Here is a 21,895-nt window from a genome sequence, read left to right on the forward strand (position 1 = left end):
GTCCCCTGTACACACTGCTCACGATCCAGTCCCCTGTACACAGTCCTCACGATCCAGTCCCCTGTACACGCTGCTCACGATCCAGTCCCCTGTATACAATGCTCACAATCCAGTCTCCTGTGCACACTGCACACGATCCAGTCCCCTGTACACAATCCTCACGATCCAGTCCCCTGTATACAATCCTCACGATCCAGTCCCCTGTACACACTGCTCATGATCCAGTCCTCTGTACACGCTGCTCACGATCCAGTCCCCTGTACACAATCCTCACGATCCAGTGCCCTGTACACGCTGCTCACGATCCAGTGCCCTGTACACACTGCTCACAATCCAGTCCTCTGTACACACTGCTCACAATCCAGTCTCCTGTACACGCTGCTCACGATCCAGTCTCCTGTACACGCTGCTCACGATCCAGTCCCCTGTACACGCTGCTCACGATCCAGTCCCCTGTACACGCTGCTCACGATCCAGTCCCCTGTACACAATCCTCACGATCCAGTCCCCTGTACACGATCCTCACGATCCAGTCCCCTGTACACACTGCTCACAATCCAGTCCCCTGTACATGCTGCTCACGATCCAGTCTCCTGTACACACTGCTCACGATCCAGTCCCCTGTACACGCTGCTCACGATCCAGTCCCCTGTACACGCTGCTCACGATCCAGTCCCCTGTACACACTGCTCACGATCCAGTCCCCTGTACACAGTCCTCACGATCCAGTCCCCTGTACACGCTGCTCACGATCCAGTCCCCTGTATACACTGCTCACAATCCAGTCTCCTGTGCACACTGCTCACAATCCAGTCCCCTGAACACACTGCTCACGATCCAGTCCCCTGAACACACTGCTCACGATCCCGTCTCCTGTACACACTGCTCACGATCCAGTCTCCTGTACACACTGCCCACGATCCTGTTCCCCTGTACACGCTGCTCACAATGCAGTCTCCTGTACACACTGCTCACGTCCCAGTCTCCCGTACACAAGTGAGTCCTATGAGGTTGGTAGAATTGCAGTATTTAAACGGTATCTGAACGGGTATATGAATGGGAAGAGTTTGTTGGGAGATAGCTGCCAGTACCCAGCCTGGGACTAGACTGGGTTGGGATATCTGGTCACCATGGACGAGTTAGAACATCTCTGACTGTGACAGATGGAGCGAGTGCTTTGGCCTTGACCTTGTGGCTGGTGTCCTCACTGTTACAGATATCCTGGAGCGCATGATTGACTCACAGCAGAGAGATTCCAGCGCCCCTGGCCGTTTCCATGTTGGCAGTGCTGAGTCCATGCTCCACATTCGGCCTGGCGGGTACACCCCTCAGCGGGCACTCATTAATCCGTTCGCCCCTTCCCGGATGCCAATGAAGCTAACGTCAAACAGGAGGAGGTGGATGCATACATTCCCCGTGGGTAAGTGAGACAGACTGGCAACTCACTGGCACTGCTGGCAAATTTGCCCATCAACTCGCTGCCAACTGCGTCTTCACAGCTGTGTAGCTCAATGTGCTGCGCGGGGTTTGGTACAAACAATACAGGCCGATACGGTCCAGAGTTCAATCCCTGCTTATTCTCCAACTGGACTACAGCAGTGCTCTCCATGTGTAGGGCCTGGAGAGCAGTGGGAGCGATGGTCGTCACTGTGGGAGCGATGGCAGTGACTGGGAGCGATGGTTGTGACTGTGGGAGGGATGGTTGTGTCTGTGGGAGTGATGGTTGTGACTGTGGGAGTGATGGTTGTGTCTGTGGGAGGGATGGTTGTGTCTGTGGGAGGGATGGTTGTGTCTGTGGGAGCGATGGTCGTGTCTGTGGGAGCGATGGTCGTGTCTGTGGGAGCGATGGTTGTGACTGTGGGAGCGATGGTTGTGTCTGTGGGAGCGATGGTTGTGTCTGTGGGAGCGATGGTTGTGTCTGTGGGAGCGATGGTTGTGTCTGTGGGAGCGATGGTCGTGTCTGTGGGAGGGATGGTCGTGTCTGTGGGAGCGATGGTTGTGTCTGTGGGAGCGATGGTTGTGTCTGTGGGAGCGATGGTCGTGTCTGTGGGAGCGATGGTTGTGTCTGTGGGAGCGATGGTCGTGTCTGTGGGAGCGATGGTCGTGTCTGTGGGAGCGATGGTCGTCACTGTGGGAGCGATGGTTGTGTCTGTGGGAGTGATGGTTGTGTCTGTGGGAGCGATGGTCGTGTCTGTGGGAGCGATGGTTGTGTCTGTGGGAGCGATGGTCGTGTCTGTGGGAGCGATGGTCGTGACTGTGGGAGGGATGGTCGTGTCTGTGGGAGGGATGGTCGTGACTGTGGGAGTGATGGTTGTGTCTGTGGGAGCGATGGTCGTGTCTGTGGGAGCGATGGTTGTGTCTGTGGGAGGGATGGTTGTGTCTGTGGGAGCGATGGTCGTGTCTGTGGGAGGGATGGTTGTGTCTGTGGGAGCGATGGTTGTGTCTGTGGGAGCGATGGTTGTGACTGTGGGAGCGATGGTTGTGTCTGTGGGAGTGATGGTTGTGTCTGTGGGAGGGATGGTCGTGACTGTGGGAGCGATGGTTGTGTCTGTGGGAGCGATGGTCGTGTCTGTGGGAGCGATGGTCGTGTCTGTGGGAGCGATGGTCGTCACTGTGGGAGCGATGGTTGTGTCTGTGGGAGTGATGGTTGTGTCTGTGGGAGCGATGGTCGTGTCTGTGGGAGCGATGGTTGTGTCTGTGGGAGCGATGGTCGTGTCTGTGGGAGCGATGGTTGTGTCTGTGGGAGGGATGGTCGTGTCTGTGGGAGCGATGGTCGTGTCTGTGGGAGGGATGGTCGTGTCTGTGGGAGCGATGGTCGTGTCTGTGGGAGCGATGGTTGTGTCTGTGGGAGCGATGGTCGTGACTGTGGGAGGGATGGTCGTGTCTGTGGGAGGGATGGTCGTGACTGTGGGAGTGATGGTTGTGTCTGTGGGAGCGATGGTCGTGTCTGTGGGAGCGATGGTTGTGTCTGTGGGAGGGATGGTTGTGTCTGTGGGAGCGATGGTCGTGTCTGTGGGAGGGATGGTTGTGTCTGTGGGAGCGATGGTTGTGTCTGTGGGAGCGATGGTTGTGACTGTGGGAGCGATGGTTGTGTCTGTGGGAGTGATGGTTGTGTCTGTGGGAGGGATGGTCGTGACTGTGGGAGGGATGGTTGTGTCTGTGGGAGCGATGGTCGTGTCTGTGGGAGCGATGGTCGTGTCTGTGGGAGCGATGGTTGTGTCTGTGGGAGTGATGGTTGTGTCTGTGGGAGCGATGGTCGTGTCTGTGGGAGCGATGGTTGTGTCTGTGGGAGCGATGGTTGTGTCTGTGGGAGCGATGGTTGTGTCTGTGGGAGGGATGGTCGTGTCTGTGGGAGCGATGGTTGTGTCTGTGGGAGCGATGGTCGTGTCTGTGGGAGCGATGGTCGTGTCTGTGGGAGCGATGGTTGTGTCTGTGGGAGCGATGGTCGTGTCTGTGGGAGCGATGGTCGTGTCTGTGGGAGGGATGGTTGTGACTGTGGGAGCGATGGTTGTGACTGTGGGAGCGATGGTCGTGTCTGTGGGAGTGATGGTCGTGTCTGTGGGAGGGATGGTCGTGTCTGTGGGAGGGATGGTCGTGTCTGTGGGAGTGATGGTTGTCACTGTGGGAGTGATGGTCGTGTCTGTGGGAGCGATGGTCGTGTCTGTGGGAGCGATGGTCGTGTCTGTGGGAGCGATGGTCGTGTCTGTGGGAGCGATGGTCGTGACTGTGGGAGCGATGGTCGTGTCTGTGGGAGCGATGGTCGTGTCTGTGGGAGCGATGGTCGTGTCTGTGGGAGCGATGGTCGTGTCTGTGGGAGCGATGGTCGTGTCTGTGGGAGCGATGGTTGTGTCTGTGGGAGCGATGGTCGTGTCTGTGGGAGCGATGGTCGTGTCTGTGGGAGCGATGGTCGTGTCTGTGGGAGCGATGGTCGTGTCTGTGGGAGCGATGGTCGTGTCTGTGGGAGCGATGGTTGTGTCTGTGGGAGCGATGGTCGTGTCTGTGGGAGTGATGGTTGTGTCTGTGGGAGCGATGGTTGTGACTGTGGGAGGGATGGTCGTGTCTGTGGGAGCGATGGTTGTGTCTGTGGGAGCGATGGTCGTGTCTGTGGGAGGGATGGTTGTGTCTGTGGGAGCGATGGTTGTGTCTGTGGGAGGGATGGTCGTGTCTGTGGGAGGGATGGTCGTGTCTGTGGGAGGGATGGTCGTGTCTGTGGGAGCGATGGTCGTGTCTGTGGGAGCGATGGTCGTGTCTGTGGGAGGGATGGTTGTCACTGTGGGAGCGATGGTTGTGTCTGTGGGAGCGATGGTTGTGTCTGTGGGAGGGATGGTTGTCACTGTGGGAGCGATGGTTGTGTCTGTGGGAGGGATGGTTGTGTCTGTGGGAGCGATGGTTGTGTCTGTGGGAGGGATGGTTGTGTCTGTGGGAGCGATGGTTGTGTCTGTGGGAGGGATGGTTGTGTCTGTGGGAGGGATGGTTGTGTCTGTGGGAGGGATGGTTGTGTCTGTGGGAGCGATGGTTGTGACTGTGGGAGGGATGGTCGTGTCTGTGGGAGCGATGGTCGTGTCTGTGGGAGCGATGGTCGTGTCTGTGGGAGCGATGGTCGTGTCTGTGGGAGCGATGGTTGTGTCTGTGGGAGTGATGGTCGTGTCTGTGGGAGCGATGGTCGTGTCTGTGGGAGCGATGGTCGTGTCTGTGGGAGCGATGGTCGTGTCTGTGGGAGGGATGGTCGTGTCTGTGGGAGCGATGGTCGTGTCTGTGGGAGGGATGGTTGTGTCTGTGGGAGCGATGGTTGTGTCTGTGGGAGCGATGGTCGTGTCTGTGGGAGGGATGGTTGTGTCTGTGGGAGCGATGGTTGTGTCTGTGGGAGGGATGGTTGTGTCTGTGGGAGCGATGGTTGTGTCTGTGGGAGCGATGGTTGTGTCTGTGGGAGGGATGGTCGTGTCTGTGGGAGGGATGGTTGTGTCTGTGGGAGCGATGGTTGTGTCTGTGGGAGGGATGGTTGTGTCTGTGGGAGGGATGGTCGTGTCTGTGGGAGGGATGGTCGTGTCTGTGGGAGGGATGGTCGTGTCTGTGGGAGGGATGGTTGTGTCTGTGGGAGCGATGGTTGTGTCTGTGGGAGCGATGGTTGTGTCTGTGGGAGTGATGGTTGTGTCTGTGGGAGTGATGGTTGTCACTGTGGGAGCGATGGTAGTCACTCTTGTATCGTTGACAATCAGACCATCTACCATCACTGTCAGGAAACACTCAGACACATCAGGCGGTTCACTTGGAAAGCCATCCCTCTTCAATGTCGATCGCTTTAATGTCACTACGTTGTTAGGCCCAGAAATCCTGCTGAGCCTTATTGTTTTGTTGGAAGTATTACAGTGCCTAACCTGAGCAGACTGAAGCCATCCTCCCCCTCTCTCTCTCTCTCTCTGACTTCCCCCCCCCCCCCCCCCCAAACACACACTCACGTTCTCTCTCTCTCTTTCTCTCCCCCTCCCTCCGTCCCTTTCCTTCCCTGTTCCTCCCTCCCTCCAACCCTCACCTCCCTCCGTCCATCCCCTCCTCCGTCCCTCCCCTCCGACCCTCCCTCCATCCCTCCCTCCAACCCTCACTTCCCTCCGTCCCTCCCCTCCTCCGTCCCTCCCCTCCTCCGCCCCTCCCCTCCTCTGTCCCCCCTTCTCCATCCCTCCCTCCCTCCTCCCCCTCCGAGTCTCCCCTCCTCTAACCCTCCCTCGCTCTCTCTGACTCTGACTGTCTCTGGCACACTGTCTCTCTGACTCTCGCTCACTTGCGCGCTCTGTGTCTCTCTCTCTCTTTCACTGACTCTCTTTCTCCTGCCCTCCCTACCCCTCACTGATCAGCTCTGGGAGAGAAGTACTCAAGCGCTGGTAGAATTCCCAGTTCCCTGTGATTTGCTTCTGCCAGCCCTGCTGGTTCACCGATCAGACTCGAGAGCACGCTGCCCAGGGATCTGTCCGTTTGTGGCCCGATCTAGCCTCTCGCATCCATCACCTGGCTCCTCTGTATCCTGCTCCCGATCCTGAAACGTGGATAATTCACCTGGACTCAATCAGATATTGGGGCAGAGCTTTCCGATGAGTTTGCCAGTCTGCCCTCTCTTTATTTCCAAGATTACATGCTAGCATTTTGAGAAGAGAAGGCCGATATTCTGGCCAATAGTTAATTTCTTGACCAAACACCGACTAAGGTCATCTGGTGACTGATTTCAGAGCTGTCCCGGCGAAGTTGCTGTGTATAAATTAGGTGCCTTGTTTCTGACATTTCACAGCGCTTCCAAAATGGCTGCCGTTATTGTTGTGTGCTCAGACACCCCGAGTTTGTGAAAGGTGCTGTATAATGACGACTCTTCTCTTTTGCTTGATCCACAGGCTGACCAAGCCAGTGGCAGGTGGGATGAGGTTTGTTGTGAATTGATAAGTTGGTTTATTTTGATATTTCAACGATTGGGTGGTGCATCCATGGGGATCATGGCACGATTCGATCAGAACAACTCGTTCTGACAAAGACTTGACACATTTACTTGCTTTCTTTCCACGGATGCTACTTGACCTGCCTTTTCAGCGTCAGACGTCATTTGCTTGGCTCCAGCTTCTTCTCATGTGGTTGGTGCATTCCTGCAGTAAAGGTGTTGTCGCCAATGCACTCTGTCATCTCCATCTCTTCCTCCACTCCGTGGTTGCTCACGATATTTTTGGAGTCAGGCAGACATAGAGTCATACAGATGTACAGCACGGAAACAGACCCTTCAGTCCAACCCGTCCGTGCTGACCAGATATCCCAACCCAATCTAGTCCCACCTACCAGCACCCAGGCTATATCCCTCCAAACCCTTCCTATTCATATACCCATCCAAATGCCTTTTAAATGTTGCAATTGTACCAGCCTCCTCCACATCCTCTGGCAGCTCATTCCATATACATACTACCCTCTGCGTGAAAAAGTTGCCCCTTAGGTCTCTTTTATATCTTTCCCCTCTCACCCTAAACTTATGCCCTCTAGTTCTCGACTCCCTGACCCCAGGGAAAAGACTTTATTAAGTCTATCCATGTCCCTCATGATTTTATAAACTTCTATAAGGTCACCCCTCAGCCTCCGACGCTCCAGGGAAAACAGCCCCAGCCTGTTCAGCCTTTCCCTGTAGCTCAAATCCTCCAACCCTGGCAACATCCTTGTAAATCTTTTTTTCACAACATCTTTCCGATAGGAAGGAAACCAGAATTGCAGACAATATTCCAAAAGTGGCCTAACCAATGTCCTGTACAGCTGCAACATGACCTCCCAACTCCTGTACTCAATACTCTGTGTCTGTCTGTACATGTGTGTGCGTGCCTGAGAGTGTGTGCATGTGTGTGTATGTGCAACATCCTTGTAAATCTTTTCTGAACCCTTTCAAGTTTCACAACATCTTTCCGATAGGAAGGAGACCAGAATGGCATGCAATATTCCAACAGTGGCCTAACCAATGTCCTGTACAGCCGCAACATGACCCTCCCAACTCCTGTACTCAATATTCTGACCAATAAAGGAAAGCATACCAAACGCCTTCTTCACTATCCTATCTGTCTGCGACTCCACTTTCAAGGAGCTATGAACCTGCACTCCAAGGTCTCTTTGTTCAGCAACACTCCCTCGGACCTTACCATTAAGTGTATAAGTCCTGCTAAGATTTGCTTTCCCAAAATGCAACACCTCGCATTTATCTGCATTAAACTCCATCTGCCACTTCTCAGCCCATTGGCCCATCTGGTCCAGATCCTGTTGTAATCTGAGGTAACCCTCTTTGCTGTCCACTACACCTCCAATTTTGGTGTCATCTGCGAACTTACTAACTGTACCTCTTATGCTCACATCCAAATCATTTATATAAATGACGAAAAGTAGAGGACCCAGCATCGATCCTTGTGGCACTCCACTGGTCACAGGCCTCCAGTCTGAAAAACAACCCTCCACCTTCACCCTCTGTCTTCTACCCTTGAGCCAGTTCTGTATCCAAATGGCTGGTTCTCCCTGTATTCCGTGAGATCTAACCTTGCTAATGAGCCATTAGGAATGTTTGCCTCCTTGGCCCCTCTGGAGAGGAAGCTACGTCTTCAGTCTGGAAATGAAACAGTCTCTCCTTGTACAGGAGCCAGGCTCCTGAACACATTCCTCAACTTCAGAGGATTCAGATGGGAGAATGAAAGCACAGATTGCTGGTATTTGGCCGAATTATCAAGCATTACAGAAATAGACAGAGACAGCGTTGCATCATTTTGTAGCAGAGAGATGGTTTCGCAGCTATTCAGGTATTGGATCTGAAACCCATTCCCTAACAAACTGATCATTGGAAGATGAAGCTTATTAGGCTAGTGGACTGGTTATGCTAAATGCAGGGGAATGGGTCTTGGTGGGATGCCCTTCGGAGGGTCAGCCAGGACTCGATGGGCCAAATGACCCGCTTCCGCCCTCCAGGAATTCTGCGAATCAATGAGCCAACATTTTAATGGATTGAGTCCCTTCCATGGTTGTGTATTAGCAGTTTTTTTGTGTTTGTGTGATGTGGGTGTGACCCTGTCCATTCTCTTCACAGGTCCCTCTGGGGAACCGATTCAGATCCACCACCAGACCAGGCAGCATATGGCGGAGCTTCAGGGCAGCAGCCTGCGGGATCCCACACACTCCTCCGCAGAGCTGCTGGAGCTGGCCTACCATGAAGCGACCGGAAGGTTGGTCTGCATTGCTGCAAACTGGCACCTCATTCCAGATCACCGTGCTACTTTCACAGGCTGTGGAAGCAGATTCCCCAAGCTGCCTGCAGTTCTTCCATTTCAGCCCCGTACCCTTTCTGCGAATTTATTTGACGCGATTGTTTCCTCCGTCGTTCCAGACCTTGGAATTTATGTAGCGCTGGCTCATCCTTGCCAACACGCGTCAAAGTGAATTGATTGGACGTGGATTGCAGACAGTGTGACGACCCAGAAGCCAGATTGCACACAGCAAGTTGCCGCACACTGCAGTTTAGACAAATGAGCAGTGTGTCTGATTTATACTGTGGTGCTTGAGGGAGGAATATTGAGCAGATTTTGTCTTTGACCCCTTCACAGAGCAGTCTGGGCTTTTATGTCTCATCTCAATGTCAGTGCTGATGAAAATGCAGCATCCCCTCAGTACCGCATGGGAGTACGGTCAGAGGCTACAATCCCCTGGGACAATCCACAACAATTTCTGGAGGTGTGTCGCCCCAGTAAAGGAGGCTCCCTGATCATTCTCTCATGTCCCAGCTTGCTTCACAGTCAGTCTGTGTCATTCCAAACTGGGAGTCCGAGTTCACCGGAAATCCCAAATGCTGTTGTTTGTAAGGAGGGGACGTTCACCCTGTGCTGTCCTGTCTGTCACTAATCTTCGACCCTTGCTTAAACCTGTCCGAGCTGCCCCTCACATTTGGGAGACATTTTGTAATGTAGTTGGTGTATCAAACGGTGATGGACCAATACATTTCCTGCTTTGTGATGTAACTAGAGCTCAACTTGATGTTGCCACAAGCTGAGCTAAATCCAATGGCTATAAGGCAAGCTGTGTAGGATCCGTGTACAGGAATATAATATCGAGCGACGGTGAGAAACATAGTCAGAACATTGATTTCACCCGTGAACGTTGCTCGTTAAGCCTATGGTACTCCTTGTTCTGGGCTGCTGTCTTATACTAATGTATAATCAATGTAAGATTTGGCAACCCATTCCTTCTAAAGCTGGTTTCATTTTTATTTTCACAGTAAAATAATACTGTGCCTTTTCTTCCCCTCCGCCTCACTGTTGGGGGAGGAATAATTCCTGATTTATCTGTTCCTGGAGTGAGAGTGTGATCAGCGTGACCGGTAACATCCTGAATCTTGGCTGGCAAACCAGCGAGCGTGTGTTGTCTTGTCACTTTTGTCCTTCACCTCCCCAGGAATTTCTAATCACAACCTGTCTTCCATCTGGCAGGGCTCTTGTGACTATGATTTAAAGCGAGACAAATAGCAGTTTCCAGTTGAAAGTGGTATTCTGGTTTCTGCTGCCTATTCTAACACAAGTCTGGTTTCTCTCTCGTCCCTCCCCTCCGCCAGGCGGAGCACTGCCAAGCAGACTGCTGACAACCTATCGTTCCTGGGGTGTACTGGAACGGATGAATTTGCCACCAGCCCAGCCAGCAGCCACAGTGCAGGTGGGTGTGTGCGAGGCCTGAGCGTGTTCAACTGTTATGTCAACTTCAGAAGCAGTCTCATGTTCCCTTGCTGAGTTCAGACACCATAATCTAAAGAAAGATTTCAAAAATCATTACCAGCACGGTTCTGAAATTTTTTTGTTGTCAAAATACATATGACGAAACCAAAATACTGTGGGGACACTCGAGTAAAAAGCGAAGAACACTGAAAATACTCAGCAGGGTAGACAACGGCAGCAGAGAGAACCATAATTAATGTTTCACTGAGGTGACATTTGTTTGAACAAGTGAAAGATGTAAAAGTTTGTAAGTCAGTATGGAGGCAGCGATGCAGGACGGTCTCTAGTAAGGTGAATGACAGGGCAGATTAAGTGACAAAGTGATTTGCAAACAGCAAGACCATGTCCATGTGTTGTGCCTTTTCCAACTAAACAAAACCCTTGTGGTGTATTCCCTGCCTTGACCAGCCTGACCTGACTTCGACCTTTGAGTACAGGAGTTGGGATGTCATGTTGGGGTAAGGCTGTTTCTGGAGTACTGTGTCCAGCTCTGGGCGCCCTGATATAGGGAGGATATTATTAAATTGGAAAAGATTCCGAAAAGATTAACCAGGACGTTGCTAGGAATAGAGGGTTTGAGTTATAAAAATAGTCTGAGACTTCTTTCACTGGAGTGCAGGAGGTTATGGATTGACCATATAGAGCTATACAGCGCAGAACAGGCCCTTCGGCCCTCGATGTTGCGCTGCCCTATGAACTATTCTGAGCTTGTCCCCCTACACTATCCCAAAATCATCCATGTGCTTACCTTAGGATTGATTAAATGTGGCTGAGTTGACTACCTTAGCAGTTAGGGCATTCCACGCCCCAACCACTCTCTGAGTAAAGAACTTGCCTCTGACATCTGTCTTAAATCTATCACCCCTCAATTTGTAGTTATGCCCCCCTCATACATGCTGACGTCAACATCCTAGGAAAAAGACTTTCACTGTCTACCCTGTCCAATCCTCTGGTCATCTTGTATGTCTCTATCAAATCCCCTCTTAGCCTTCTTCTCTCCCATGAGAACAGACCCAAGTCTCTCAGCCTTTCCTCATAAGACCTTCCCTCCAGACCAGGCAGCATCCTGGTAAATCTCCTCTGCACCTTTTCGAATGCTTCCACATCCTTCCTGAAATATGGGGACCAGAACTGTACACAGTATTCCAAGTGTGGCCACACCAGTGTTTTGTATAGTTGCAGCATGATATTGCAGCTCCAGAACTCGATCCCTCTATCAATGAAACCTAACACACTGTATGCCTTCTTAACAGTAGAGGTTTGTAAAATCATGAGGAGCATGGATAAAGTGAGTAGCATGGGTCTTTTCCCTGGGGTGGGGGAGTCACAACTATGGGGCATACTTTTAAGGAGAGAGGAGAAAGATTTTAAAAAGGGCATGAGGGGGAGAACGGTTTTACACAGAGAGTGGTTCGTGTGAAATTCCAGCGGAAGTCTGAGATGTAGGTACAGCTACAGTGTTTAAAAACATTTGGATAAGTAGATGAATAGGAGAGGTTTGGAGAGCTATGGGCCAAAGGTAAGCAGGTGGGATTAGTTTGGTTTGGGAACATGGTTGGTGTGGACTGGTTGGATCAAAGGGTCTGTATCTGTGCTGTACGACTCTATCATCACAGAGAATAAAAGCAAAAAAAACTGCAAGCGCTAGAAATCAGAACTAAACTCCGAAGGCGGTGGAGAAATTCAGCAGGTCTGGCAGCTTCTGTGGAGGGAGAAACCGTTAATGTTTCATGTCTGGTTCTGATTCTTCCACTGGGCTTGGTCTTGTCTTTTCTCCCATGTTTGTTTCCAAGGGTTGGGTCATTAGCATCCTTCAGATTGGCGTCCACAAGCCTGCAGGCAAACTCCTGCAGTGGTGTACCAGCCGCTGCCCTGGTGTTTGTCATGGAAAATTCACAAATTTTACATTTTCTGTGAAATTTGAAAGAGAACGCGTTTCTAAAGTTGAATGCTGTGCTGAACTTTGTAAACAGTACTTTGCTGAGATTTACAGCCACCCTGTCTCTGTCTGAACTTTGTAAATATTCAACTTGAACTCAGTGAAAGCGGAAGAACTGTTATGTCCAAGACCAGGGGGTGAGAGGATAACAACTTGCGGTTTCCCAGCCTTTTCCCTTGAGAGTGTGATAAGAAACAGGATAAGACGAGTATCTGAATTATGACCAAGTACCCTTTTACATTGAGGCATCTGGCTGAATGTATGGGGTCAATTCTGTAGAATTTAAATGAAGCTCTTTTCTTTGCTCTCGCTAACAGTCGAGTCTCGTCGATTTAATTTCCACGACAGTCTTCCAGCCTGCACTGGAAGGATTTTCAGTCAGCCTCTTACAAACCCACGTTTCAGTGCCGACAAGCCCTGAGGTGAGACTCGATTCTGGCCCAGAGGTACGGGTGCTACCCAGAAGAGTCCCCAGTTAAAGAGCGCGGCATGTGATTGTATTCACAGTGCACTTGAACAGCGCTCGGCCATTTTGTCCCCAGGCCTGTTCTGCCGTTCCATCATGGCAGCTGTGTGACCCAAAGCCGTTGTTTGTCAGGGGATGGTAACAACCAGAACAGTCACCTCTGTTGTAAAGCAGGGAGGGTCAAACTGCAGTCGAGCAGCAGTAATAGGGGACTCTCGAGTCAGAGGCATTCCTGTGGCTGCAAAAGTGACTCCAGGGTGTTGTGCTGGCTTCCAGGGTCAAGGATGGCTCTGAGCGGCCATAGGACGTTCTCAAAAGGGAGGAAAAACAGCCAGAGGTCGTGGTATGTGTGGCTATAGGCAGGAAGATTGATGAGGTCCTGCAAAGGGAGTTCCGGGAATTAGGTCTTAACTTGAAAAGCAGGACCTCGAGGGTTGGAATCTCCGGATTATTCCCAGTGCCACATGCCAGTGAGGTTAGGGATACATATGTGGCTGAGGAGCTGGTGTAGGAGGGGGAGGGCTTCAGAGCCATGGATTATTGGGGTATCCTCTAGAGCAGGTGGGACCTGTACAAGAAAGATGGGTTGCCCCTAAACTGGAGGGGCACCGATATCCTGGCATGGAGATGATTAAACTTGTGTGGCGAGGGAGTGGCAACCAGAGCAGTAGGTCAGCAAGTAAAATGACCGGGGAGTCAGAAATGAAGGCCAATATGATTAAGGCGAGGTTACTGAATATGGCAGAACTGGCAGTCTGAACTGTAGGTTAATGTGAGGAATATGACCGGTAAGGTCAATTAACTCCGAGCTTGGATCAGTACATGCAACTATGATGCTATACCTATCACAGAGACTTCGTTAAGATACAGAGAGAGAGAGAGAGAAGAGACTGGCAGCTTAACGTTCCAGGGTTTAGATGTTTCAGGCGAGATAGAAAGGACTGCAGAAGAGGTGAAGGAGTTGCGTTGCTCATTAGGGAGAATGTCACAGGTGCATTGTGGGAGGAAACCTCAGCCAGTGAGGCTACATGGGTAGAGCTGAGGAATAGGAAGGGTGCAATCACTTTGGGGTTGTGCGACATACCTCTCAACAGCCAGCAGGAGATTGAGGAACAGAATATGGGACAGATTATGGAAAAATGTGGTGTTGGTTGGTTTTAACGTCCCTTATATTGACTGGGTCTCCCTCCTGCCAGTTCGGGAGGGGTGGGGTTGTTATGTGCATCCCAGAGGGTTTCTTAAAGCAACGTGCTATTTGTGCAATCAGGAAACAGGCCATCGTGGGCCTGGTGTTAGGGAATGGGCCTGGCCAGGTGGGAGGTGGTGGCCTCGTGGAAGTTTTATTGGATTGTTCGTCCAGAGACCCAAGTAATGTTCTGGAGACCCAGGTTCAAATCCCACCATACAAAAGGTAGAGCTTGAATTCTGTTTTAAAAAAAATCTAATGATTGTCATTAACAGCCCATCTAGTTCCTTAATGTCCTTTAGGGAGGGAAACAAACACTGCTGTCCTTGCCTGGTCCGACCTACATGTGACTCCAGACCCACAGGAATGTGGTTGTCTCGTAATGCCCTCTAGCCATGGCGTTGTGTCTCACAAACTTGATTGAGATTTTGGAGGAAGTGGTGAAGATGATTGATGAGGGTAGGCTGGTGGGTGTTGTCTATATGGATTTTATCAAAGCCTTTGACAAGGTCCCTCATGGCAGCGTGGTACAGAAGGTGACGCCACATGGGACCCACGGTGAGCTGGGAAGATGGATACAGAACTGGCTTGGTCATAGAAGACAGTAGTGATGGAAGGTGTTTTTCTGACTGGAGACCTGTGACCTATGGTATCCCACAGTGATCAGTGCTGCGACCCCTGTTGGTTATAATATGTAGAAGCGATTTGGAGGTGGGTGTAGCTGGCCCAGTTAGTAAGTTTGTGGGTGACGCACAGTCTCGGGGAGCTGAGGATTGCCAGGGGATACAGCAGGAGACCCTGGCGGAGAAATAGCAGATGGAGTTTAATCCAGACAAATGCGAGGAAAGTCTTACGTAGGAGGGAAATGTACAGTAAATGGTAGAACACAAAGAAGCATTGACATACAGAGAGAGATCCATGCATACAGGTCACCGCTCCCTAAAAGTGACAACACAAGTGAATAAAAACATAGAACAGTACAGGCCCTTCGGTCCTCAATGACCTTTTATCCTACTCTAAAATCAAGCTAACCTACATCCCCTTCATTTTACGACCATCCATGTGCCTATCCATCAGTCCCTGAACTGTCCCTAATGTATCTGACTCTACTATCAACACTGGCAGCACATTCCACACACCCATCTCTGACATCTTCCCTAAACCTTCCTCCACTCAGTAAGTTAGTGAAGAAAGTGTATGACATGCTTGTCTGCATTGATCAGGGCACAGAGCGTAAGAGCTGACTACTCAGGCTGCAGGGCTGTATAGAACGTTTGGTCACATTTGGAATATTGCACACAGTTCTGGTCACCACACTACCAGAACATTGTGGAGGTTTGGGAGAGGATGCAGAAATGACTTATCAGGACATTACCTGGTTTAGAGGGTGTTAGCCGTGAGGAGAGATTGGACACGCTTGGTCTGCTTTCACTCGAACGTTGGAGGCCGAGGGGCAACCTGATGAAAGTTTACAAAGTTATGAGAGGCATGGTTAGAATGGCGTCTTTTACCCAGGGCAGGGAGATGCTGGGTTTAAGGTAAAAGGGGGAAAGTTTAAAGGAGATATAAGAAGCCAGCCTGGAATGTGGGCCCGGGGAGGTGGTAGACACTGATACAATAGCAATGTTTAAGAGGCATGTTGGCACATGCATGAATACGTAGGGAATAGAAGGATACAGACCACAAAGAGGCAAGGATGCTTCTTTCTTTAGAAATGATCACGTGTTTGCATAGGCTGGGTGGGCCAGAGGGCCTATTCCTGTGCTGTACTGTCCTTTGTTCTTTGGAGGGCAGTGGTGTCGTGATAATGTCGCTGGGCTAAGCGATCCAGAATCTCAGGCTAATTTGGTAAACAATTAGCCGAATGGTGACCATTGTTAATCGTCAGAAAAATGGATCTTGTACACTCAGATCCTTTAGAGAAAGAAATCTGCCCATGGGCTGGCCTGTGCGTGACTCCAGCTGCACACAATGTGGTTGACTCACAGAACCACCCTGAGTATTACTGTGCAGAAGGAGGCTGTTCAGCCCATCGTGTTAGTACCAGCTCCCCAAATAAGCCTGACAACTTGTGACTCTGAACTGTCCTCTCGGCAAATAAGGATGCGCAAGAAATACTGGCCTAGCCAGTGAGGCTGACATCTCCAGAATGATTAAAATAAGGTTAACAATTGATCTCATTGCTATTTGCAGAAAGGAACTCTAAATCCCCATCACCTGTTGTCCATAGAGATGTTTCTTAATTTCACTCCTGAAAAATCAAGCTGTAATGTTTAAATAATAATCTCTTGTCCTAAACTCCACAACTACTGTCTGTTTACCCTAATCAGCTCTTTTAATGATTAGATTCCCTGCAGTGTGGAAACAGGCCCTTCAGCCCAACAAGTCCACACCGACCCTCTGAAGAGTAACCCACCCAGACCCAATCCCTTACCCTATATTTACCCCTGACTTGGCAATTTAGCACGGCCAATTCACCTTTTGGATCATGGGAGGAAACCCACGCAGACGCGGGGAGAATGTGCAAACTCCACAGACAAGTCACCTGAGGCAGGAATCGAACCCGGGTCCCTGTGAGACTGCAGCGCTAACCACTGAGCCACTGTGCTGCCCAGTTTGAGAACTTTGATAAACTCTGTCAATTCTATGGAGAACAATCCTGGTTTGCGTAATCTCCCCTTGTAATTTAACCCTGGAAATCTTGTTATTGTAAATCTATCCTGCGCTTCTATCATTGATTTCCTGTGTAAATCTACCCATAATGCCTCAGTCTAGTCAAGGCTTTGTACAGCTGAAACATAACTTCTACCCCTGCGTGTTCTAGTCATCCAAATATAAAGGCCAGCATTCTATTCATCAACTTGATTCCTCAAGACATTTTGATCGTCTCTGCACATGGACTCTAGCATTTCTTGAACTTCAACTGTTTCTAGTTTTCTCCCCCTCTCATATCAGGAGATCCACTTCCAGCCGAAAAAAATAGGACAACCTAATATCGGCCTACCTTGTAATTCATTCGCCGGAGGAGCATTGTGAGAGTTTGGAGATGTCGAGTGGGTTGCAGGGAGGTCACGCTGGCTTTGTTCGGAGAGTCTGTGATGTTAGCTGCTGTTGGTGAGGCACAGGGTGGAAACGAGATTTGGGTCTGGGCCAAGGAGAGTATTTTAGGTGACACCGGTGGTATTGGTTATGAGGACAGGAGTCATTGGGTAGACCGAATTGGAAGAAGATTAGTTCACTTGGTTAACTGTGAAGAGAGCTAGTAGGAAACAAGTGTATTAAAGGCTGTAGACCAGTGAGGAATGGATGCATTTATCACGGCCACAGTTATACAGGATGCTTTTTTGTGACTTGGAGCAGTTTATGGTGTGGCAGGAAAGATTGGCCTGAGCTTGAGAGACAATAATGTGTTCAAGAACTTTGGAGAAGGAAAGGAAGGGAATATCAAGACCCCAGAGTGATCCTGTGTTTGCCCCTGCGATGTACTGAGTTGGCTGATCTCTCAAAGGGCTGTGGGGTGAGGGGGAAGAAGACCAGAGTTCCTGCCACCTAGTGGAGGCTGCTGGAAGTGTCTGAATCATGGCTGAGTACAGGATGGAATTCCTACTTTAATCAGAAGCTCTTCCACACCCAAATAGCCCCTCAATGCTTTGCCATTTTGCCCCTCAGTTTCAGGGGCTGATTTCTAATCAGAAGCAGAGATAAACTCCAAATAAATGAAACCGAGAAGCACGTTTGGGTTACACGATGGTTTGAAGAGCTGGCTAAAGAGGCCTAGGTTTGTTCCTGAATAGAAAGGTAAACAAAGCTCCTTTCCAGAGATTGCACCTCCTGAGTTTACTCACCTGGATTGTGCTTCAGTGTAGCCTGTCCTTGCCCAGGCATCCTCAGCGACCTCTGATGTTACCCACTTGGTTCCGATTAATAGGCAGTTTCATAAATCTGCAAACCCAAACCTGGGAATCTGAACCTGAATCAGCCAATGCTGGAAACAGCAGGCTGAGCAGAAGGTTTAATCAGCTGCTCTGAACTCTGCCAATTCCTTTTACTGGCCTTGTGTTTATCTGTTTAAAGAAACTTGGAATCTTGAGAGCTTTAGGCCTACCCCTTCCACATCCCCCGGCTGTGTTCTCCCCCATCCTGGATTCAGCTCCACTGCCTCCCCTTGAAGGGTTGAATCTGTTCCAGTGTCACATTCCTGTCTGGTGTGTAGAGTCGCAGACACAGAAACAGACCCTTCAGTCCAGTTCATCCACGCTGAGCAGGTATTCTAAACTGATCTTGTCCCATTTGCCAGCATTTGGCCCATATCCCTCTAAACCCTTTCTCATCATGTATCCTTCCAGATGTCTTTTAAGTCTTGTATCTGTGCTGAAAGAGCATGAACCGTTTACCCCGACCAGCCCAACCCTTGGTAAACATTGTCTTGGCATCTCATGCTCAGCTTGGGAGCACTCCCCACGAGTGTGTTCCACATGACACAGGGGAGAATGGTGTCACCTGAGTGCAGGGCAGGCAGAGGAGGCTTCAGCTGAGCAGATACTTGCAGGACTACCAGCCAGACGCCAGGCCTGTGGATGAAGCTATGGTGGTCAGTCATTAATTCAACAAATACCGTGAACATCTGCACCATCTCATGTGCAATCCCCGATTTTAAGGCACTTCTGCACCAAATCTCTGCAAGGCAGTGAACAGCAGCCGTTTCTGATGACATTAAGCAATGATAAATCACAATTGCAGGTGGACTGTATATTTAGACAAATTGGCAATCTTCACTGAGTGCAGTCCTGTGTAACACGGCCCACTAACCGCTCCAGTCTGATACTGGAATCTGTCTGTGAGCATGTTTTCGACTTGGCTTCTTGGGATAGGCAGGGAGCAGGAAGCCAACCAGGAAAGAACCTGCCTTTAAAAACTGTCCAGTTGCAGGTGGATGACGTTACTCCCAGCAGAACGGTTAAATTTAAATACAAAAGGAAGGGACTTAGTCAAATCACCTCACAGCTCTTGTTTGGCGACATAGAATCATAGAGACGTACAGCAGGGAAACAGACCCTTTGATTCAACTCACCCATACCATCCAGATATCCTAACCTAACCTAGCCCTACCTGGCCCATATCCCTCTAAACCCTTCCTATTCATGTACCAGACGACTTCATGGAGCATGAGTCGGTTTTGGTTCACAATTAGGAAGACAGCCCTTGCCCTCCCCGCCATGCCTGTTCAGGAGTGTCCTTCATTTTAGGTTAGTTTAGATTACTTACAGTGTGGAAACAGGCCCTTTGGCCCAACAAGTCCACACCAACCCGCTGAAGCACAACCCACCCAGACCCATTCCCCTACATTTACCCCTGCCCCTAACGCGATTTAGCATGGCCAATTCACCTAACCTGCACATCTTTGGACTCAAGGGAGGAAACCCACGCAGACACGGGGAGAATGTGCAGACTCCACAGAGTCAGTCGCCTGAGGTGGGAGTTGAACCCGGGTTTCTGGCGCTGTGAGGCAGCAGTGCTAACCACTGTGCCACCGTGCTGCCCACAATGTTGTGTATCTTTCAGCTATCAGCGTTCTCTGTGTAAAACTAGATTGATCTGGTTTCCAGCTGTGAATGCTGGCTGACAGTTTTGGGGCGTGGAGCTGGGTGGGTTATTTTTAGTCTTGAGTTGGCCTTTCTCTTTGTCTGTTCACTCACTGGGTGAGGGTGTTACTGGCTAGGCCCGTATTGATTGCCCATTCCTAAATGCCCAGGGGAGAATACAAGTCAACCACACTGCTGCCACACGTAGGCCAGACCCGGAGAACTGATGGCAGATTGCTTCCCTAAAGGAAATGAGTGAACCAATTTTTCTTAATCATTGAATTCAAAATCCACCATCTCCCATGGCGGGATTTGAACCTGGGTCCAAGGTTTGGTTTTTTGAATTAACAGTCGAGTGATAATCCCACTAGGCCATGACCGGTTTGATGGTGCATTGTGGGTGAGGCGAGCAGACAGTTAGAAAGCACAAAGCTTGGTCTGCTGATAGATCGGAATCGGCTGATCGCCTCTGTTTCCATTCCAGGTACTCCACTGAACCAGGCTTCAGCCTACGAGGATCCCACCACCAGCCGTGATCCAAGTGAGTCCCTGATAGAATCGAGCCAGTCTCAGGAGGGGAAAAGGCAGCCAGTACACAGTGAAAGTACGGTGCGAGTGCCCATCAGGTCAATGTCAACTGAAGGGAGAGAGAAGCTGAAAATGTGTTGCTGGAAAAGCGCAGCGGGTCAGGCAGCATCCAAGGAGCAGGAGAATCGATGTTTCGGGCATAAGCCCTTCATCATGCCCGAAACGTTGATTCTCCTGTTCCTTGGATGCTGCCTGACCTGCTGCGCTTTTCCAGCAACACATTTTCAGCTCTGATCTCCAGCATCTGCAGACCGCACTTTCTCCTTGAAGGGAGAGAGAAGGCAGGTTCGTGTCCAGGGAGAGAACCTGCCTGTCTCCTTTCCGATGATCAGGAATCCTGCTGCCCATTGACTGCATTTTGACCTTCAATGTAAAGAGAACTAAAAAAAATCTGTCTTTATTTCTCTCCCTTCCTTCCCCCCGACCCCAATAGCTGAAGAATTGTGTGTGTACGTCAGCCTGTCCGCTGATGTTTGTAGACACATGCGGCTTTTTTTCCAAGATGCTTTAGCAATTTTACTCTTGTCTGTTTGTCCGTACTTTTCCATCTAGCTGTCTGATCCTATAGCATGGGTTCACCCCACTGCCTGGACAGTGCCTCGTCTATGTGAGCAGCAGGGCAGGAGTGTCTGGCAGTCTGATGTTCCGTTGCCTGTGGGAGGTAGACCAAGCCTATACCCACTGTCTCCCAGCTCAGTGTCGCCATGATCAGGGAAAGAGCAGATGTTAGCCACTGGCTACCTGAATTAATGGGATTTGCCCAACCCTGGACCAACGTTGCGATCTTATACAGTATTCTGTTTACTGATTGCATGTCCAGTAACTTATTTTTATGTTGAGTGGATTGGCGCAGCTCAGTGGCTCAGGGATCCGGGTTCGATCCCACCCTCGGGCGATTGTCTGTGTGAAGGTTGCACATTCTCCCTGTGTCTGCTCCAGTTTCCTCCCACTGACCAAAGATGTGCAGGCGAGGGTGGATTGGCCGCACTGAATTGCCCCATGGTATCCAGGGATGTGCAGGATTAGCCGTGGGAAATGCAGGGTTACAGGGGTGGGGTGGTTCTGGGTGCGATATTGTTCGGGGGGAGGGGGTCACTGTGGACTCGATGGGCTGAATAGCCTGCTTCCATACCTTGGGGATTCTAGGATGCTAGATTTATACGCTGTTGTGATGTTTCCCGCTCAGTTGTGTCCACATACTCTCTGTCCTGGCAGTGTCTTTAAACTGAAAGCACTTTAAACTCCCCAAGTGCTCCATGTGAGGTGACAGTAACCTGTGCTTTAATAAAGCACCGATAGATGGCCTCACCTTGGAAAGCTTTGGTCACTATCGGAGCTCCTCGGCCTTGTAACCATGTGTTTAATGTTTGTGTCAGGCTGGTGTGGTATGGATGATGTTACATAACCGTTGGAATGCTGTTTACAGTAACGTCTGGTTAAAAACCTCATCCAGACTCCCACCAGCTGGAACGTTGGTATTCCGTTGTTTTGATCCATACCTTGATACCATTCCTTCATGCCATCCAGTTTATTTTGAACCTCCACCTCCCCCTCCCTACCGAGCTTAGCTCTTCTCTCGCACATCTTGCCAACTGACTCTGAAATCCAGCCCTAACCCTGCACGCTTGTCCGAGTTTGTTCGTTCTAATCTGAGTGTGTACTTGAAGCCGGAATGGAGATGACTGGGAATGGCGGTGAGCTTCCAGGGTTGGGACCACGTCCTCTGAGCCAAGCTTTGAATTCCTGTCAGCTGCTGCCAGTCACACACGGGATGGGAGAATGCTGGCCTAGTGACAAGCGCCAAGGCCCAGTGGGTGAAGGCATTGGCTGCTTCAGTACTTGCAGCACCAGGACTGGCAGTCTCAAACTTCAGTGTCTCATCTG

At 50.4% G+C, this 21,895-nt stretch overlaps 1 protein-coding gene across 3 annotated transcripts in view; it reads left to right on the plus strand.

Annotated features, from left to right (window-relative positions):
• Positions 1-21,895, plus strand: part of depdc5 (DEP domain containing 5, GATOR1 subcomplex subunit) — a 276,005-nt gene that overhangs the window by 152,010 nt on the left and 102,100 nt on the right. For all 3 annotated transcript variants that reach the window (XM_060843792.1, XM_060843790.1, XM_060843791.1), the window contains exons 21-24: positions 1,217-1,420; positions 8,579-8,714; positions 10,094-10,191; positions 19,908-19,964. In XM_060843792.1, the coding sequence (XP_060699775.1) occupies positions 1,217-1,420; positions 8,579-8,714; positions 10,094-10,191; positions 19,908-19,964 (495 nt within the window). The remainder of the gene's footprint in view (positions 1-1,216; positions 1,421-8,578; positions 8,715-10,093; positions 10,192-19,907; positions 19,965-21,895) is intronic.

Source organism: Hemiscyllium ocellatum, chromosome 24, assembly GCF_020745735.1.
Source record: "Hemiscyllium ocellatum isolate sHemOce1 chromosome 24, sHemOce1.pat.X.cur, whole genome shotgun sequence".
NCBI lineage: Eukaryota > Metazoa > Chordata > Chondrichthyes > Orectolobiformes > Hemiscylliidae > Hemiscyllium > Hemiscyllium ocellatum.